Source organism: Pseudogymnoascus destructans (assembly GCF_001641265.1).
Source record: "Pseudogymnoascus destructans isolate 20631-21 unplaced genomic scaffold scaffold_26, whole genome shotgun sequence".
NCBI classification, from domain to species: Eukaryota; Fungi; Ascomycota; class Leotiomycetes; order Thelebolales; family Thelebolaceae; genus Pseudogymnoascus; species Pseudogymnoascus destructans.
Window position 1 is genome coordinate 476,902 of NW_020167545.1, and position 20,805 is coordinate 497,706.

General features: G+C 50.1%; 5 protein-coding genes across 5 annotated transcripts; 4 read left to right on the top strand and 1 right to left on the bottom strand.

The window, feature by feature from the left end:
- Positions 1 to 392: 392 nt before the first annotated feature.
- VC83_08498 (uncharacterized protein) lies at positions 393 to 1,176 on the top strand (the record flags this gene model as incomplete). The annotated part of the gene is made up of 3 exons (XM_024472047.1): positions 393 to 631; positions 681 to 1,002; positions 1,054 to 1,176. The coding sequence occupies 3 exons, from the start codon at positions 393 to 395 to the stop codon at positions 1,174 to 1,176; spliced, it is 684 nt and encodes a 227-aa protein (XP_024320490.1).
- A 3,576-nt stretch (positions 1,177 to 4,752) lies between these two features.
- VC83_08499 (uncharacterized protein) lies at positions 4,753 to 7,722 on the bottom strand (the record flags this gene model as incomplete). The annotated part of the gene is made up of 2 exons (XM_024472048.1): positions 4,753 to 5,235; positions 7,315 to 7,722. 2 exons carry the CDS (start codon positions 7,720 to 7,722, stop codon positions 4,753 to 4,755), a joined length of 891 nt encoding a protein of 296 aa, XP_024320408.1.
- Positions 7,723 to 8,353: 631 nt separating this feature from the next.
- Positions 8,354 to 9,754, top strand: VC83_08500 (uncharacterized protein; the record flags this gene model as incomplete). Its single annotated transcript, XM_024472049.1, has 1 exon — positions 8,354 to 9,754. The coding sequence occupies exon 1, from the start codon at positions 8,630 to 8,632 to the stop codon at positions 9,752 to 9,754; it is 1,125 nt and encodes a 374-aa protein (XP_024320461.1). The 5' UTR covers positions 8,354 to 8,629.
- A 140-nt stretch (positions 9,755 to 9,894) lies between these two features.
- On the top strand, positions 9,895 to 13,104 carry VC83_08501 (uncharacterized protein; the record flags this gene model as incomplete). Its single annotated transcript, XM_024472050.1, has 1 exon — positions 9,895 to 13,104. The coding sequence occupies exon 1, from the start codon at positions 11,038 to 11,040 to the stop codon at positions 13,102 to 13,104; it is 2,067 nt and encodes a 688-aa protein (XP_024320462.1). The 5' UTR covers positions 9,895 to 11,037.
- A 556-nt stretch (positions 13,105 to 13,660) lies between these two features.
- On the top strand, positions 13,661 to 16,383 carry DGA1 (diacylglycerol O-acyltransferase 1). The gene is made up of 2 exons (XM_024472051.1): positions 13,661 to 14,701; positions 14,759 to 16,383. Exons 1-2 carry the CDS (start codon positions 14,345 to 14,347, stop codon positions 16,079 to 16,081), a joined length of 1,680 nt encoding a protein of 559 aa, XP_024320463.1. The 5' UTR covers positions 13,661 to 14,344; the 3' UTR covers positions 16,082 to 16,383.
- Positions 16,384 to 20,805: the final 4,422 nt, after the last annotated feature.

Consider the following 20,805-nt stretch of genomic DNA (forward strand, 5'->3'; position numbering starts at 1 on the left):
TCATCTTCTCTTTCCTTCCTTCTCTAGATTGAGTTTAATTCATAATACCCAACTGGCACCCTATGCCTTGGTGAACCGTGACAAGTTTGTAGGAAGAATATTGCAGAAGAAGAGTATAGAAAAGAGGTAGAGGTTGAAAGGTGAAGGTGCGCATTGTGGTGTTGTTTTTGGAACAGTAATTCTTTGTAGGTGAATATTCCTTGATGAATATTTTTGTTTTCAACTTTAAAATAACAATGACCTTAGAACCCAACCTTCCTTGGTTACTCTCCGATCTACCCATTCTTCTTCCCTTTTGCACCTTTACCTCTTCACTAGGACTTAAAGTAAGTTTATTATCTTGATTCTATAGCCAGAACTTCTGGCGATCTTCTGCTAATAACGTGTTTAGTATGGCGAAACGCAAGGCACCTGAAGAACTCTCCACTAATGCGAATACTATCAAAGCTCGCAACTGCGTCTCCAACCTTACTGAAGATGAGAAGGCTGTTCACTTAGCACTCAAGGCTGACCATGCTGATCTGAGCTACTACTTAAAGAAGTTATATAAGTCTGCAAAGTATATTGCTGCCTCTACTGAAGACAAGACATGTCTACAGAATGAATTGAAGGTTGAGCGTATTCGTGTTCAGTAAGTTCCTTCTGGTAATCTCTGGTAGCCTCAATCTAACTATAAACAGGACTGAGAAGGGTACCCATGCATCTTGCATTGTGAATCAGAAAGTCAAGAATATTAGCGCCTCTTCTTCTTCTCCACAAGCCCCACCATCTACTCCGCCACAACTTCTGTCTGAGCTTGCTGCATTTGGGGGTATCTCAAGTATCCCAATCGATGACGATCATAACAGTGAATGGGAGGATACTGAGGTTGAAGACGATTTGGCGTTGGAGCTTATGTTACGGCGCGACGATATTTTAAATGACGAGGCTGTTCTACCAGATGAGCTTTCTGATGAAGAGATCACTAGCATCCAGGCTCTCTTAACTCAAGCGCGCATTGATGTATGCTACCTCATAATCTGGTAATCTTCTGGTGATACTAATAGTTGATAGGCCCATGAAGAGTCCAATTTCCGCAAGTGGCAACATTTCTGGGATAGCTGTATCCACTCATATACGAGAAAGGCTGGAAAGCTGACAAAGAAGCCTGAGCGTCTCTTTGAGTATATGCCGTAGATTGATCTAGAGGAAGGGTACGTCTCTGATCATCCTAGCAATATTCTGGCAATACTAATTGTTTATTATAGCACTTTTCACGAGGTTATTGTAACGCTGACTTCTAAACAATAGAAGACACAGAGGTTTCTTGCGTAAGGTTGACTTGATAGAGGAGGCAGGGGAGTAGACACAAAGGCTTTCCAAGTAACATGTTACAGTATTGTAAAGAATACTATATTGAGTTGAGCACGAAGCTCCTATCTAAGGAAATACTATCTACTTATATAGTGGCGTCATGCCTCATGGGTAATCTGGATAGTTGGCGGATAGCTAGATATTCAGGATAGTTTGTGGATAGCTCAACTATTCAATATCCACTAGTTTCTGCAACTATCCATTAGCCCCGTCACATGGCAGCCTACCCCGCTTGCCCCCTGTGACTCACACGTCACGTTACTAGGCCCTGGTCCTGTAACCATGATGTCATGTTACCATAGCCATAACAGTTATCCCACCACATAAATATTTCTGTTTGTACGAGCAGGCAGTTTGGACAAACTTTACTTGGAAGTTTGGATAAGTGGGCCCAATTACCAGGACCTGCGCAGTGGTACCCAAAGTCTTACAATCATGTCGACAATGGATGGTTGCAAGTATCCACTCATAGTTCTAGGTTCAAAGAGGCATTCTTACTTGTCTACTCTAAGAAGTTTGATAAGGAAAAGTGGGCTAAGGTATCAGCTGCACAGGATATGTTGTTCCTGGAGCTAGATTAGAGGAGAACTTGAGTTGCTAAAGTTATAGCGCCGGAGTATCTGGTTTTCCAACACGAATAGGGGCTATAGAGAAATTTAAGTACTTCATTGTAGCCAGACTTCTGGTAACCTTCCGATAATTGAGCAATTTGCCAAATGTCATCTCAATACTCAAGAGTTGTTTGATTCTGACAATCCTATTGCAGATGTATTCTCAGACTTTTTTCTGTCTTCTCAACGACTATCCTCATTAAATCAAGTCCCTCCAGGCCTTGAGTATATTGGCAAATTAAACCAATTCGTCAAATGGACTAAGGATACACATCATATATTCATTGAGTGGTGGAAGCTATCATGATGATATGAACAACACTCAGAACAACACTCTGATCATACTACAAAACTCCTTACGAAGATTGCATGGGATTCAACCAACCGGAGTTCTCAATACTGGAGAAGTTATCACCAAGGAGCAGACCGGCTTTCTGGAGAACCATGTGTCATTTGTACTTATTGTTCGAAGGCCCTTACGCATCCTGCAATCAAGTCTGCTGGCCCAAAGTCTATGGCAACACATCTTGCATTGTAAGGACACAGGGCACCCAGCTCACAGTAATAGCATATGAGAGTGCGAGTCGGAGGCTAAACGGATGCTATCCTATAGGTCTACTACGAAGGATACAAAAAAGATGAAGAGAGGAACCCCCGTTGGGTCAATCTCCTCAAGTACCTGAAACGGGTCCAACTCGGCTAACCTGCCTTCACCCTCACCACGTGACTGTGACTTGTCCGACTCAGATACCTTCCGTCACTGAGGGAGAGGAACCCCCGTTGGGTCAATCCCCTTAAGTACCCGAAACGGGTCCGACTCGGCTAACCTGCCTTAACTCTTATCATGTGACCATAACCTGCCTGACTCAGATCCTTTCCATCACTGAGGGACAGGCATCCTTACATGCATCAGACATTTGCAAAAAGAAGTCACGGATGGGTAAGGATAGTCTCTATCAAAATCAATCAAATGCGACCTCAACAAGTAAGGATTACCAGATTATTACCAGAATCATGTAGGTTAATACCTATAATAGGATCATATTCTCACACAAGAGACATTTTATGAACAAGTTCTATACACAGTTATCTCGACTCATAGCTCGTTCCGCTCAGTTGAGGATCCTTGTCAAGACCCTATAAATACTTTAGGTATTAGTAGGTCTGGCCGGCCTCATCAAGCAAGGTGGAGGGATGTTCTTAAGCATATATAATAGATAATAGCGTTCTGATAATCATGGTACTTAGATAGAGGAATATACATGATTCATTCTCACAGCTTACTGGAGATGGCGAGAGTGATGCTGATAGATGTAATACTTTAACTTAACCATAAAACAGTATTAATCGTATGAGGGACTGTTCACATGATGCATAAATCTTACACGTGATAGCCGAGTACTCACTGGGTTTTTACAGAGTAACTGAGTTTTGACCTCACTCACCGAGTCGAGTAAAAGGTTCAGCTACTCACCCAGCTGAGTAACCCACTGGGCGAGTGAGCCGAGTATTGAGCGAGTAGTGCGCAGCCTACCTAGCAGGGGTACGTTGCGAGCGAGAATCTGCAATCCTTCAGCTAGAGTTCCCTTCTTGCAAAGCAGGATATTCGTTGAGGCAAATCCTTGGATAGCATATAGGATATTTCATAGCATCTAGGGCTGCCTGTTAGCTTGATATCATGGTACGTCTATCTACAGCTCATTGCCAATTGGCTCCCTGGCCATGTGATTATAACAAGTCGCAATCGAGAAGCCAGTCGCTTAGGCACAGCGATACAGGTCAGCGAGATGGAATTGCCAGAGTCTACTGAGCTTTTGCTACTTAGTATTCGGCAGACATGTCAAGATGAGACTACTAAAGAGCTAGCAAGTAGACTCGCCACTAGACTTGGGAATCTTCCTTTGGCTATGTCAATGGATGAGTATTTACTCCTGCTATAGGAAGAGCAAGCCTATCTTAGGTATCACAGACGATATTTCCTACTCAATCCCAGCAACAGAGAGCGAGCTCTAGACCAAATGTTGGATATTGTGGAGTGAACCTCGATAATGGCCTTTGTTATCTGGGAAAGGTTGAGAATAGGACATCAACAATATGGGAATGGAGTTATGGAGTTATGGCGTCTTGATCAATGAAGTCGCGCCCCGTTTTTAACATAAGTAATGGCTAATCAAACATGTGATATAACTGAGTTGCCAAGACCCATACTAGGTACTCAGCAAGTGAGTAATCTTGCGCACTGGGTACTCACGAGTCGAGTAGTAGAATTTTTACTCACCCAGCTGAGTTACTCACTCATGTCCCGAGTATTGTCGAATGACCTACTGCTAGGTGAGGCTGCACCCCATATAGAGAAGCTCGCCCTCGCAAAGATGGTCGCAAACTGCCTTGCGCAATTCACGGCCAGGAATAAAGAGTTGAGAGCAAGATGAAGTTCATGAATCAGGAAAGGAAACGAGGCTGGGGAGGGGTACTAAGGAAAATACCAGCAGGGTAACATTAGGTAACATGGGTGTCGCAAAGCATTTTCCTTTCGTAGACTGACAATTGATAATGTTTAGCTATCGTTAACTCGCCTGGCTTCTATTAATTCTAGAGGGATTTATCAATGCCTTTATTTTGCCTATCATATAGTCTATCTGGCTTCTAATTTAATGCAACAAAGGCATATTCTCCAAAAGGAAACCCATCTAGCTCGTAATTCAGCGCAGGAATGCACATTGACACAGCGCTTTCCAGATGCCATATCATACCAATGCCACCTCAAACCAAACCCCTCTCATCATCCTCACGATGCAACCTTCACCACGCTCGCGCCTTGCGCGCAATAGCTAACACCCACCCTCAAGAACCCTGCATGCGATACAACTGCAACAACCTTCTCCTTCCGCCCCCTCAACCACCTCCTCGCCTCCACCCCTCTCCGCGTCAACGCCTCCTTCAAAAACTCATACAGCCCCGTCTTGGCCGGGAAAACAGGATCAACCTCGCTCCAATCGAACGCCGGCCACTCTGCCACCATGGCCGTGGAGTCAGAACAAGTGTCGCACGGCTTCGCGGAGTTCTCTTGGAACCCCGCGAGGGCGATTGCGGGGCAGCCTTCCGCCATGCGCCAGCCTAGGGCGTTGGTGGTGGTTTGGAGGGTGCGCCGCATGGGGCTGGAGACGATGAGGTCAATTTCTAGGGGGAGCTGCTTGAGGGCAGTGCGGAGAGTGTCACATTGCAGACTGGCGCCGAGGATGGTGAGGGCGGGGTCGGGGATGGAGTAGTCCTGTGGGGGGTGTTAGGTTAGGAGAGGAATAGATAGGAATAGGGTGTTTGTAGTGTTGGGGTGACTTATTGGTAGCATCTGACGGGTGGTTAATATATTGTTTCCATTTCTGGCGGGGGGGTGATGGGTGATACGTGCTATGCTCAGCCTGTGCATGGCGGATTAAAATGACAGTTGGCGGCATTGTGATTTATCCTCTAAATTCTCTCGATTTTTGGCTCGGATTTATACGAAAACAATCAATTGGTTTCTCTTTATGTGAGTTATTAGGCAGAAGTGGCTGCCTGTAAGAGAGCCTTGGCTGGACAGGGCAGTGGGAAGTCGCGTTGTGGATAGGCCCTCGGCCTTGTGTTGTAAAATGGTCACATGACCTCAGTATGACCTCACTAAAATGTCAGGCAGCTAGATACTTGGACAGGACAATACACACGTTACTTAACAGTTATGAGCCTAGAACAGCTCTAATACGCATTTTTGAACGTCTTCGAACATTGTACGGACCTCAAACCCCTCCTAGGAGTCGATTACCATCATAATGGCAACCTACAGAAGGTGGGGGTGGTCCTCACTAACCCAAAAGACTAGGACGAGTGGCTAGAGACGATTTAAGACAGCTTTAATGAAGACAGGAGTGTGGGGTTATATTAATGTAACACATAGTCACTGGAGGTTTGGAAGTGTTGATTGGTAGACAAGTTGTTGATTGATTGAAGTTCTAAGAGTCTACAGTTGAGGTAATCTAAGAACTATTTTCGTGGGGTTGCTCAGGGCTCCGGCTATGCCAATCCTGCGCTAGTCATATGATGCCACTCCTACAATTCATGCAACAATTAATCTAGCATTAGATGACCCCCCTATCCTCGTACCACCCGTTGGTGTAATGGTGGGTGCACCAGATGTGAGAATCTAGCCACCCAAGGAAGGGATGAATTTACTAAGACAACACACTGTCTTAGAAAACAGAGCCAAAGGGTCGTAGCTTAGACTATTCCACAACGCAGCAATCAGGTGTGTGATGTAGTGAAGTGGTTCAGACAAGTTGCAACAAATGTTGAGTCTGGGAACTCAGGGGTAAGTCAGAGGTTAACACCTCACTGACTTTTCAGAAACAAGGAGTAACAAGATGAATGCTTGGAAGCGTGGAAAAGACGTGGAAGTATGTGATAGTCGATTTACTGTATTGTCTGCTTGCCCTTTCTTAAGGAAAGGGCAATCCTATTTATGCTAAAGGAGTGTAGTTCTCTCATTTTCCAAGACTTTCCATGACTTACCAGGCTTGGTAACTGTAGTCGACGTAAGAGAATCCCATAGAACCATCTCTTAGGTTCGTAGCCTATAGGAAGTAAAAGGAGGTCCAAGGTCAGAGTACCCCTATAGACAAATTATGTCATAGACAAATTATGTCATAACTTAACCAATCTTGTGGGTAACTAAAGAGCGATGACATGTAATGAATCATAGAGGGTTGTAGAGATATGCTATGTGGTAATATCGGCCCAGTAACTAAGGAGCGATGACGTGTAATGAATCATAGATGGTTGTAGCAATCGTTGAGTAGTATTGCTCTTGTTGTTGGTGTGATAAGCCAAAATATGTATAGTGACTTGTAGGTTTGAGGAGGAGATTTCCAAGTTTGCTCTTGAGTTTGATAGCAAACTGAGTGCAACGAATGTCAGTATGACAGTTAGGCCAGTTCCTAACTTCATACGGACTGTAGCATAGGTGTAAAGACACAGGGCACCCAGCTCACAGTAATAGCATATGAGAGTGTGAGTCGGAGGCTAAACGGATGCTATCCTATAGGTCTACTACGAAGGATACAAAAAAGATAAAGGGGGAACCCCGTGAGTCGATTGTCTCAAGTACCCGAAACCCATCCGACTCGGTTATCCCAACCCTAGCCCTGAACCTTCCACCGCAACAGGTCTGCATTGACCCTGAACCCTACACCCTTACCGTCCCCCACTATAGTGTAACTCGCTATGTGTTCCTCTACTGGTTCGAAACCCCACCGAGTCGGATTCCATGCTTGTAGTGACCGTAACAGTTCTGAGACAGGTTCTTTGAGTATCTAGGTACGGAGGCATCCTTACATTCTCGTCGTCGCTTGACAAGATTTGCGACAAGACGGGCTAAGGTCGTATGATCTTGGCCAGTCTCTTCGCAAAGGTCTTTCTGGACCTTCTTCCAGAAGGTCTTCCGGGAGGCCCGGGAGTAGAGCTCTGCATCTCTTATACAGAGGCGCAGAAGCAAAATTCTCATCGTAGTATCGAGACGAGCGTGGAGAGTTTCGGCAGGCTGGCAGCGGCTTGGGCGGGCAGCCCGCAGAGGAGGATTGGCAGCAGCAGTGGTGGGTAGAGGGGGAGGGCTATTGACGATATTGACGTCGTCGATATCGTCAAAAGGGTCACAAATAGTGGTAGGAGAGGGTGGGAGGAAGTTGTTGGGGCCTGTTATTTGGCCCCAGTTTATAGTATTTGTAGTCATATTGAGTATATAGATAATATACTCAATATCCTACGTTGTCAGAGTAGAGCCTTTGCCAAGGGCTCTACTTCTACAGTCTAAACTAAATGTGGGCATGCTCATGTATGCATTGGGTTTGGCGCCAGTGAGGTGGCGGCAGCTAGTATGGGGGTTTTACAAGGGTTTTACAGGGGGTGTCGCAGATCGTACTGCTTACGGCATGCAATCATGCCATGCAATTCTGGCTGAAACCCTCTAATGCTAACAACGTTTGCTATTTCGGGCGGCGTAGGTGATAAACCCCTTCCACCCCTAGGGGTGGCGAGAGGCCCTGTTGATGGTCTAGTGGGTGGGGTGCTATTGCGCCGCCGACGCCGAGACATGCGTCCGGAGGGTATGGGGATGGGAATGGAGGCCCCATGTTCGCGGCGTTGATGCCACCGCAGACGCCGCAGCGGAGCCCGAGGAAGGGGGGACGGTGAGGGGACGGGGTGGGTTTGCCGTAGTGTAGCAGGTGCGGGTATCCCTCTGCGGTGTCCTCCCCTTTCTGTCGTCACTTGCAGAGGTTAGTCGGGCTGTTTCGGCCACAGCCTCTGGTTTTAGGCGTACAAACCCGCCGGAACACCCCCAACAGATTGGAGTCCGTACGTGACAGTGGTCGTGACGCTGCCTTTTGAGTCAAATATTCACCCCACATAATTGGCTCGGTATGAAATGGCAGGTATGAGGCTGGATTAAAGTTTACCCACCCGCCGAACATCCCCGCCACTTCTGGCGCATACAGGCACCTGAGTGGCTGTGCACGGCTGTCTTGAAGAATCTCCACAAACCACGACTCATTGCCTCCGTTTAAACCTTCTTCTCTGCTGTCGATTACATTTCTTTCATTCTCACCCATGATACCCGCAGCTGTGTTGCTTCACATTACATGCCTTTATCCCCCGTGAACCACCAGCACCAGCACCGCAAAATGTCCTTCCAAACCACCGCCGCGCACTCCAGCCGCATCAAGAAATCCAACCCCGCCAGCGCCCGCCGCCCCTCCTCCGCCTCCGCCTTCTCCTCCCTCCCCCGCCGCAAACCCATCGCATGCGGCGCATCCAAACTCCAATCCCAATCCCAGGACTCCGACGATGACACCCCCTACTCCTCCAACCCAACAACCCGCCTCCCCGACGCAGGTCTAATCCACACCCTCCTCACCGACCTCGCCCTCCGCGACGTCCCCCAAGCAATCCTCCATATCACCACCCACACGTTCACACCCATCCCCCCCACGCGCTCCGGCCTCAGCTCCACCCGCACCGCCGAGATCCTGAACTACCGCCGTGCACTCCCCCCCGTCGCCACAGTATCGCACGTCCAAGCGCTTCTCCATGCCCCTACCGCCGTGGCGCGTGAGATCGCGGAGTTGACTGGAAAGGGAACGATTCGGAAACTCCTCATCCCCGGCCGTGGGGGCGCGGGGGAATTGCTGATCCTAACGCGCGATCTGGAGGGGCTGGTGAACTCCTCCACTCTCCTCGACGAGGGCGTTAAAGTAGCTTACATTAAGTTACTGCGAGAGCAACCTACGGCGCTCAAACTCCCACGCTCGAGCTTGTCGCAAGACGCGGCGAGGCAGCTCATGCAAGCTGGTTTCATCACAGCCGCGACTCCGACATGGACAGCTGCTGATGTCTTCTCCGCCCCTGGACAAGGGGCACGGGGGACGTTGGCGAGTTTAACTAGTATCGCCTCCGCTGCGCGCGGGGGCGTAGGGAAAGTCGGCAGCGAGGGGGTTGTACACGCCGCTGGCGGGAGCGGAGGCCGCGCCGGCGCCGCAGGGGGTGGGATGGGTGATTACAGCGTCTCTGTCCCGAATGTGGGTGCTTATCTCAAACTCCTCACTTCAGCGCGAACACAGTTAGTCGGAGTACTGCAGAAAACTCGGTTCAGAGAGATGACGGAGGAAGGGTTGAGGGAGCGGTGGGAGGGCGGGGTGGAGGGGGGGGGAGGGGGAGGACGAGGTGGTGGAGGGTGTTTTGGGGGGTGGAGTTTGGGTGGGTGGTGAGGGAGTGTGTGGGGGCGGGGATGGTGGAGGTTTTTGAGACGGGGAGTGTGGGGAGGGGGGTTAGGGTTATTTGAGGATGGTGGTGTACGATTATTTGGGGAGGTGGTGGAAGGTGGTGGGCTTGGGGGGGGGGGGATATATGTCCTGGTATGCTCTGTTTGGCAGCAAGGAGATGTGATGTCTTTCAAGACTGATCTTGCTCTGCATGGTATCAGAGAGGCCGTCGTCCCTGACTGAAGATAGCAAGGGCGACACGAGTCCGCCGTCCTTCCTACACGTCCACGTCCACCTCAGCTCCCCAGCAACGTGGCTGAGCACTCTGAGAACGTCAGCACAGTCTGGGGAGTGAGGCTGATGCGAGGGTGGCTGTGAGACTGATGGGAGTGAGGCTGATGCGAGGGTGGCTGTGATACTGATGGGAGTGAGGCTGATGAGGCTGATGCGAGTGTGGCTAGTAGTAGAGCAACTAGAGCAACTAGAGCACTAGAATGTCCATGTGGTACCATTCTAGCTATTATCTTCGCCTCGTCACTCTAGACGTTTAGTGAAGCCAGAGCTGACTGTAGATACTATACTCCTAGTTGTTGCGTAAGTACCTCTGCACTGTAGACTGTATGTGATGGTACTTCTAGTAAGACTAGTCAGCCATATCACCCTTCTTCTCTCGAAAACGCGCTAGTGCCGATGTGTGGCGCAGCGACGAATGGGAAACAGCCCTCACTACTCCGTACTCTCATCTTCAACTCTTCCTCAATCTCGACAATTGTACGATACTCTGTACAATTACACAATTACTACTTAGAGACACAAGAGATATACACCAGCCATACATACACCCAGACACCCATACGCCAATACACCACAAACACCCCCCAGCGCCTTTTCACCTGGCCTTGCCTTGCCTTGCCTTGCCTTGCCTCGCCTCGCCTTGCCTTGCCTGGTTAACCTGACCGTAGCTGACCCCGTCCACCAAGCAGGCTTGCAACGAACACACACTCCCTCCCCCCATCACGACCCCAAACAAAACAAAACCGACACCCACATTCCCCAAACAAACCCTCACCAGCGACTCCACCGGCCGGAACTAGAAGCGACATCCGCACCTTTGCGCCCGCTTGTACCACCACCTACCCACGCCGCGCCTGCCTCGTCTCGCAATTGGCAACCTCGAGCTCTCCACGAGGGAGCCAGACAATGAAGCGTTGAGCCATCTATCTAGTTCGGATGCCCCTCAAGCGCGACCTATACCCATCCAATCACACCCATCCACGGCATTGGCCCTCATGGAGTCCTCCGACCAAGGATCCGCTCCCACAGTCCCTACAGCGCTCATGAGGAACAGCATCCCCGACTCCGCGCCGCCGCTGCTCGCGCCCAGCACACCCCCCACCCCCGACCAATCCACAACGCGCCCATTGAAGCGCAGCCGCATCGACTCGTCGCCCAATCCCGCCACCGTAGCTGCCATCGCTGACGCGGGCCTCACCGCCTCGCCACTAGCTAAATCGCCTCGTTTCGGCACGAGTGTGTCGCCGCGAGCCTCGCCTGGTGGGGCGGCCATAGACGACGAGCGCGAGCGCCTCCGACGATCGGAGCAGGCGAAGGCGGTAGCGTCGGGGAAGGCGCCAGGCAAGAACCCAGGCCATAAAGTCATATCAGCGCTCATCTCGGGGTCAGGCGGGCGACAGGACGCACCGGCGGCGACGACGACGGTGAGCGAAGGGATGGAGGTGGCGGCGACCGCGATCTCGATCCCGAGCCCGCTGCACTTTGAGGATAAATCGCAGAACAGCCCCGCGAGCGTGACGAGCCTCGGGAGCATGGCGAGCACGGCGCAGACGGCCACGGCAAGCACGACGGGCATTACGAGTCCGTCGAATATGATGAATAATCCGGGAGAAGGGGGGGAGCATCGAGATAACGGAACGAACGGTGGCGGCGAGCCGCAGAGCGATAACCCGTCAGCCCGCGCATTCACATTCCCCGGCAACGCCCTCGTTCGCCCCGAAGGCTTGCGCGACCCAATGCGCGGCCTCTCCCTCCCCATGTCCGGTCTAAACCAGCACCTCGCCCCCCGCTCGCCCTCACACAAGAAACACAAATGCCCCTACTGCGACACGGAATTCACGCGCCACCACAACCTCAAATCTCACCTCCTCACGCACAGCCAGGAGAAGCCCTACGTCTGCAACACGTGCCAGATGCGCTTTCGCCGGCTGCACGACCTCAAGCGCCACTCTAAACTGCATACCGGCGAACGACCCCATATCTGCCCCAAGTGCGATCGCAAGTTCGCGCGGGGCGACGCGCTGGCGCGGCACGCGAAGGGGCAGGGGGGGTGTGCGGGCAGGCGAGCGAGTATGGGCAGTTTTGGCGGGGATGAGGAGTATGACGACCCGCACCTCGGGGAGGATGGGGGGATGGAGGGGGTTCTCTACGCGGAGCCCGTGGAGGGGGATGCGGAGGAGGAGGAGAGACGGTATAGTTTACCGAGTATCAAGGCGCAGCATGTTCATGGCGGCGGTGGCGGGGGGCAGGATCCGTATGCGCCCCTCATGCGAAGCACGCCGAATACGTATGCGCCTTCTGGACCGGGGAGGGGACAGTCGGGGCCTACGCCTTTTCATCACCTCGCGCAGGGGGAACATGGGAGTGGGAGTAGGGCCGGTTCGGGGGTGATGAGTTTGGTGGGGGGGTTGGGTTCACATACAACCATGTCTACCGCGCCTAGCACGGGCAGCGTCGCGGGGGGCAACAATAATAACGGGGGAAACAACAATCCCATGCTCTTCGCACAAACACCCATGACAGAATCACCCAAACCAATCAGCCCAGGCGCCATGTCCTCTCTCCAACTCGGCCACGACCCGGCCTCCACCGCCTCATCATCGTTAAACCGCCAACGCTCACCTAGTCTAGCTACACAGGTCCAACAACGGGATTTTGGACGCAGACAGCAGCAGGGCGGGGGGGATAGGATGGGATCGACGGGGGGACAGGGACCGAAATTACCCGCGCTGAGCGGTCTAGCCCCGCCCGAGGCACGGTTTATGGTTCCTAGCCAAGCTGGCGCGAATGGCACTTCTACCTCTACCTCTTCCTCCACCGCATTCCGGGGGGCTCTACAGCAACAGCAACAAGGAGGGCCGGACGCTAGTAACAACCTCTTCTCCTCTGAACGGGGGGTGTGGACGTATATTCAGAGTTTGGAGGAGAAGGTTGATAGGTTGACGGAGAGGGTGGTGGGGATGGAGGGGGTGGAGAGGCGGCAGGAGGAACGGATTAGGAAGTTGGTGGAGGAGGTGGAGGGGTTGAGGGGGGGAAGGCCGGGGTTGAATAGGACGGGGTGATTGCGTGTGGTGGCATTACTATGGTGAAGGGAAGGGGGTGAAAGGGGCGAAAGAGAGGTGAAGGAATCTATGATGGGGATTGTGGCGTTTTCTGGGGGGGGGTTAAGATCAAAGGATGGGGATGGGGATGGGGATTATATGTTATGTTTTAAATTGGAGTGCACGAACTGGCCGGCACGGGAACTGGCCACGACAGGAACGGGGCAAGACAAGGAGATGCGGTCTGGGGAACAGCTCTTCCCGCGCGTGTGGTTGTGGTTTTTGATGATGACAAATTTTAACAATTTTTAGAACGGATCAGCTTATTGATTTTCTGCTCTGGTTGGGGAAAGGGTGCGGAAAAGGGGGGGTGTTCTTATAGATTTTACTTTTATTTGTTATTTGTTAATGATAGGAGCGAGCGGATTGGCCTGGGGGGGGTTGGAAATATTTTGGGGAAAGGGAAGGGGGGAGTGAGTCGTAGGAATGAAAAGATATTGTTTGAAATGTTTCATTGGCTATGCTGTGAACGGTGGTGGTACCTGCTGCACAGTACATTCATCTTCCTAACCCCGCACGCAGTACCCATCTCATATCAATACCATTGTCCGCCGCATCCATCCTTCCCTTATCCGCTTCATCCTCATCCGTAACTTAACGGAATCTACGCTCCGCCCTGCGCCGGCGAAGGGCACACGTCATAGCTCGTGCGGACTGCACAGCCGAGCTCCCAGCTCCCACCACCGAGCCCAGTTGCACTGGACTTTCCTTGGCAGGATCGACGACGTAGCGCAGTAGGAACAAGGTCAGCTTTGTTGTAGGGTTATCGAATCGTTGATGGGGTTTTTTGCTGAGACACGGATACGATAACTGCGGTTTTTGAGCTGGACTGGATAGACGACTGGACGACTGGACGACTGGACGACTGGACGACCGGATTCAAGGATAGGAAGACAGGATAGGATAGGAAGACAGGATAAGATAGGAAGACAGGATAGGATAGGAAGACAGGATAGGAAAGGAAGATCGCCAAGGATAGCTCGCAACTCATAGGAGGAACAGGAAACCAGCTCGGGGACGAGAAAAGGACAATCTGGACTGGACGGATTACTTCGTCGGCCTGACGGCGGAACTGGGCGGTGCGCCGTACGAACCGAAAGGTCCTACCGAATACACCACTACCTCTCCTACCACTACACCGCCGCAGCGCACGAGACCACCACCGAAAGGACGAGAGAGACTCGACAAACGCACAAAGCCGATGACGACGATGGCGATGGAGAATGGGATACCTACTGTTGCGGAGCTGGAGACGGTGAGGCAGGAGGTGAGGGAGGAGTTAGACCTTCCGCCCAAGAGCTTCGCTGATGCTGTGGTGGAGGGGGAGGAGGAGTTGAATGGGGTGAAAGAGGGGGAGACGGTGCTGCCGAATAGTTTTGCGGAGGTTGTGGTTGAGGGGGCTAAGGAGGGGGCGGATGAGGGGGAGAGGGTTGGTGGAGAGGGGAATAGGGAGACGAATGGGGATAAAAAGGAACAGAGGAATGGCGACAAGAAAGCACGGAGAGAGCAAGCAAACAACCACACAAACGACGACGGAGGCAAGAGCTACGCCGCAGCTGTAAGTCCTCCCCCAACACCCTCCCCTCACAACCCCCAAACTAACCCCCCCCTCCAGCTCCTCCAACCCCCCAAACCCATCACTCGCCAGCGCCGCTCCAAACCCTCCACCCGCGCCCCCCCCCTTTCCCACCACACCTCCATCCACAGCGCCGAGCTCTACTCAGACACGGAATTCGAAGACTCGGATATCTTCACCAATTATCCGCCCACACCCTCCCCGTCCCACTCTACTGAGCATCTTGTTTCTATCAAGACCCCCTCCCGCGCTTCATCCCCGGGGCCCCAGGATGGCGACCCAAACCGTACTGGCAGCCGCACCCTTACCTCCGGCCGCGAAGCGGGGAAAAACTGGCACGCCTCGCGCATCCGGTTCGCGCCTCTCAATATTCCGCTGCAGAGACGTCTACAGACTGCAATGGTGCTCGCACACACCCTCTGCATCGCGGTGCTAATCGGGACATTCCTCTTCGCCTGCGCGATTCCCCTGCTGTGGCCCTTGATCGTGCCATACATGGTGTATATCATGTTTTCCAAAGCCGGCTATAGCGGGGAGCTGAGCATGCGGTCGCCGAGGTTGAGGGGGAGCAAGTTGTGGTCCCTTTTTGCGGGGTACTTTCCTGCGCGGCTGCATCGCACGGTGGAGCTTAGCCCGACGAGGAAGTATATCTTTGGGTATCATCCGCATGGGATCATTAGCCATGGCGCGTTCGCGGCGTTCGCGACGGAGGCGTTGGGGTTTGCGCAGCTGTTTCCGGGGATTACGAATTCCCTGCTCACGCTGGATAGTAACTTCCGCATACCGTTTTATAGGGAGTACATACTCGCCCTGGGGCTCGCGAGCGTGAGCAGACAGAGCTGCGAGAATTTACTTAGTAGGGGGGGGTTGAATGGGGAGGGGATGGGGAGGGCGATTACAATCGTCGTTGGCGGCGCCCGGGAGTCCCTCGACGCGCGTCCAGGTACGTTGAGGCTCGTACTGCGCCGGCGGTACGGCTTCGTCAAGATGGCTCTCCGCACGGGGGCTGATCTGGTCCCCGTCCTCGGGTTCGGAGAGAACGAACTCTACGACCAATTCAGCGTGGAAGGCCGCCCGTGGATCCGGCGGGGGCAGGATTTGCTCAAGCGCACGCTGGGTTGGACGCTGCCGCTGTTTCATGCGAGGGGGGTGTTTAATTATGATGTTGGACTGGTGTCGTATAGGCGCGCGGTGAATGTGGTGGTGGGGAGGCCGATTCCGGTGAGGCAGAATAGGATGCCGAGTGTGGAGGAGGTGGAGGAGTTGCACGAGAGGTACTGTGAGGAGTTGGTGAGGTTGTGGGAGACGTGGAAGGATGATTTTGCCCAGGGGAGGGCGGAGGAGATGAGGATTGGTGATTAAGGGGTTGTTCTGGAGGGAGAGGTGGGATTGAGGATGAACATTTCTTGGGGAAATGGATGGAGGAGACATGGAGCGAGTATTGGGAGGATGATTGCTTGAGGATTACTCGAGGAGTTGATGAGCTGAAGGGAGGTACATAAGTTACCATATAATCATATGGGACTCAATATTTATATACCATAGCTAGAGTGTATTTCCGAATTAACTGGCGTTCAACTGGACAATAGAGGGTGGATGAAGCGTGAAAAAGAAAGGGGGCAGAAAGCTTACATGTACGGAGCTAGCCACCCAAGGAAGGGATGATTTTACTAAGACAACACACTGTCTTAGGAAACAGAGCCAAAGGGTTGTAGCTTAGACTATTCCACAATGCAGCAATCAGGTGTACAATGTAGTGAAGTGGTTCAGACAAGTTGTAACAAATGTTGAGTCTGAGAACTCAGGGGTAAGTCAGAGGTTAGCACCTCACTGACTTTTCAGAAACAAAGAATAACAAGATCAATGCTTGGAAGCTTGGAAAAGACATAGAAGTATGTGCTAGTCGATTTACTGTATTGTCTGCTTGAGATAGCTTCCCTAAGTCTTGTCTAACATGTAGAACATGCTCTTGAGTGTCTAAAGAGTATATAAGAATGTCGTCTAAGTAGACAACAACAAAGATATCCAAGTAAGGTCTTAGAATATCATTCATGAGAGCTTGGAAAGTGTAAGGACACAGGGCACCCAGCTCACAGTAATAGCATATGAGAGTGCGAGTCGGAGGCTAAAATCCTATAGGTCTACTATGAAGGATACAAAAAAGATGATGAGGAACCCCCTTGGGTCAATTTCCTCAAGTACCCGAAACAGGTCCGACTCGGCTAACCTGCCCTTACTCTCCCCACGTGACCGTAACCTGCCCGACTCTGATCCCTTCCGTCACTGAGGGTGGAGGCATCCTTACAGAAAGAAGCAGGTGCATTGGCAAGCCCAAAAGGCATTACCTGGTATTCAAAATGACCATAGCGTGTTCTGAATGATTCCACTCATTACCTTCCTTGATGCATATCAGGTTATAAGCTCCCCTGAGATCTAACTTAGTAAAGAACCTTGCTGAAGAGAGCCTATCTATGAGCTCAGGGATAAGGGGTAAAGCATATCTGTTTTTAACAGTGACTGCATTAAGGCCCCTATAATAAACACGAGACGCAAGGAGCCATCTTTCTTCTTGACAAAGAGAATGGGCGCTCCTGCTGGTGAGGAAGAAGGTCTGATAAAGCCAGAACTAAGGTTCTCATCTAGGTATTCTGTAAGGATGCCTGTCCCTCAGTGACGGAAAGGATCTGAGTTGGGCAGGTTACGATCACATGATAAGAGTAAAGGCAGGTTAGCCGAGTCGGACCCGTTTCGGGTACTTGAGGAGATTGACCCAACGGGGGTTCCTCTCTTCATCTTTTTTGTATCCTTCGTAGTAGACCTATAGGATAGCATCCGTTTAGCCTCCGACTTGCACTCTCATATGCTATTACTGTGAGCTGGGTGCCCTGTGTCCTTACATATTCTCCGAGAGTTTTCAGCTCTAATTCAGATAGAGAGTAGATAGGGCCATAGGGAGGCCTTGAGCCTTCTGCAAGTGGTATCTCATGGTCATAAGGCTGGTGCTTTGGCAAAATTGATGCCTTTGCCTTGTCAAAAAGGTGTTTTGTAGTCTTGGTATGCTAAAGGCAAAATGACCTCCTGAGATGATTTCTCCAAATCTGAAGTAGCTGCTATCTCCAGGACAGGTTGGAAAGGTTTAACCCATATCAGAGATGATATATCGTCCATAGTGTCATACTGACATTCGTTGCACTCAGTTTGCTATCAAACTCAAGAGCAAACTTAGAAATCTCCTCCTCAAACCTACAAGTCACTATGATTGTCACACCAACAACAAGAGCAATACTACTTAACGATTGCTACAACCCTCTATGATTCATTACATGTCATTGCTCCTTAGTTACTGGGCCGATATGACCACATAGCATATCTCTACAACCCTCTATGATTCATTACATGTCATTGCTCCTTAGTTACTGGGCTAATACTACACATGACATATCTGTCATACTGACATTCGTTGCACTCAGTTTGCTATCAAACTCAAGAGCAAACTTGGAAATCTCCTCCTCAAACCTACAAGTCACTATACATATTTTGGCTTATCACACCAACAACAATAGCAATACTACTCAACGATTGCTACAACCATCTATGATTCATTACACGTCATCGCTCCTTAGTTACTGGGCCGATATTGTAATGGTGGGTGCACCAGATTGTAATGGTGGGTGCACCAGATGTGAGAATCTAGCCACCCAAGGAAGGGATGAATTTACTAAGACAACACACTGTCTTAGAAAACAGAGCCAAAGGGTTGTAGCTTAGACTATTCCACAATGCAGCAATCAGGTGTATGATGTAGTGGAGTGGTTTAGACAAGTTGTAACAAATGTTGAGTCTGAGAACTCAGGGATAAGTCAGAGGTTAGCACCTCACTGACTTTTCAGAAACAAGGAGTAACAAGATGAATGCTTGGAAGCTTGTAAAAGACGTGGAAGTATGTGATAGTCGATTTACTGTATTGCCTGCTTGCCCTTTCTTAAGGAAAGGGCAATCCTATTTATGCCAAAGGAGTGTACTTCTCTCATTTTCCATGACTTTCCATGACTAACCAGGCTTGGTAAATGTATTAGAAATCAAGTGCGACCCACAACTAGCTTGCTAATCATGTAGTGAACGTAAGAGAATCCCATAGAACCATCTCTTGGGTTCCTAGCCTATAGGAAGTGAAAAGGAGGTCCAAGGTCAGAGTACCTATAGACAAATTATGTCATAACTTAACCAATATTGTGGGTAACTAAGGAGCGATGACGTGTAATGAATCATAGAGGGTTGTAGAAGCTTCTAGAGCCATCGTTCATGTTCCTAGGCCTCTAGTTGGTAGAGATATGCCATGTGGTAGTATTGGCCCACCCCCTTAAGGAGGAGATTTTCTTAATAACTTGTTCAATGAGTGTCCAAATGATATGCCGTGATGTATGTAGCATAAACAGATGTAGTAGAAGAGTTTGCAGCAATCGTTGAGTAGTATTGCTTCTGTTGTTGGTGTGATAAGCCAAGATATGTATGGTGACTTGTAGGTTTGAGGAGGAGATTTCTAAGTTTGCTCTTGAGTTTGATAGCAAACTGAGTGCAACGAATGTCAGTATGACAGATATTACCACATAGCATATCTCTACAACCCTCTATGATTCATTACATGACATCACTCATACTACCACATGACATATCTCTACCAACTAGAGGCCTAGGAGCATGAACGATAGCTCTAAAAGCTCCTACGAACCTCTATGATTCATTACATGTCATCGCTCCTTAGTTACCCACAAGATTGGTTAAGTTATGACATAATTTGTCTATAGGGGTACTCTGACCTTGGACCTCCTTTTACTTCGTATAGGCTAGGAACCTAGGAGATAGTTCTATGGGATTCTCTTACGTCGACTACAGTTACCAAGCCTGGTTAGTCATGGAAAGTCTTGGAAAATGAGAGAACTACACTCCTTTGGCATAAATAGGATTGCCCTTTCCTTAAGAAAGGGCAAGCAGGCAATACAGTAAATCGACTATCACATACTTCCACGTCTTTTACAAGCTTCCAAGCATTCATCTTGTTACTCCTTGTTTCTGAAAAGTCAGTGAGGTGCTAACCTCTGACTTATCCCTGAGTTCTCAGACTCAACATTTGTTACAACTTGTCTAAACCACTCCACTACATCATACACCTGATTGCTGCATTGTGGAATAGTCTAAGCTACGACCCTTTGGCTCTGTTTGCTAAGACAGTGTGTTGTCTTAGTAAATTCATCCCTTCCTTGGGTGGCTAGATTCTCACATCTGGTGCACCCACCATTACAAGTATAAACAAAGGTTGTTGTCCATTCTGTGTTTTCTTACTTGAGGAGTAAGTTTACCCCTTTTCAGTTTTTGAGGGTTTCCTGTAGGCTGAGGTGCTGGATTTGGATATCTTTATAGAGGCGTCTAAGTCCATAGGTTCAGGTGCTGAGTCCTTAGCAGTTGGTGTAGAGGTGTGATTGTTGAAATTTCTTGTTAGATGCCAGTCTTGGTTCTTCTCCTTTCTTCTTTCAAAAAGCCTATCATCAAGTCTGACAGCTTTCTCTATAAGCGTTTGAAGTGTTGTAGGGCGTTCTTCTTTGCTGAGTTCATCCTTAATAGAGCTCTTGAGTCCTTGGTAGTAAGTGAAGACCAAGGCTTCTTCATTCCAAGTCAAGTGAGAAGTGATTCTCCTAAATTCTGTTGTATACTGAGCAGCAGAGGTCTTTTGACATAGTTTCTGTAGCTCTCTTTCTGCTGTAGCAGTTTCGTTGATGTCTCCAAAGGTCCTGGTAAGTTCCTCTTGAAACTGGTCATAAGAGGTAATCAAAGGTGTAGTGGTATTTTGGCTGTTGTACCCTAACCTCGCACCGTGCCCCAAAATCGGTACGTACCTCATCCCATTCCAAAGTCGGCCATCACCACAACTCCACACATGACATCGCATAGCATGGAATTGGAGGAATTATTGGAGGGGGAGCTTTAGGAAATTTGAGTTCCAATACCAAGTCCAATTGCAATTCCAATTCCAGATCCCCCATCCAGACGCTCCCCGCTCCCAAATATCGCCGCCCGCGCCGGCATCGCCG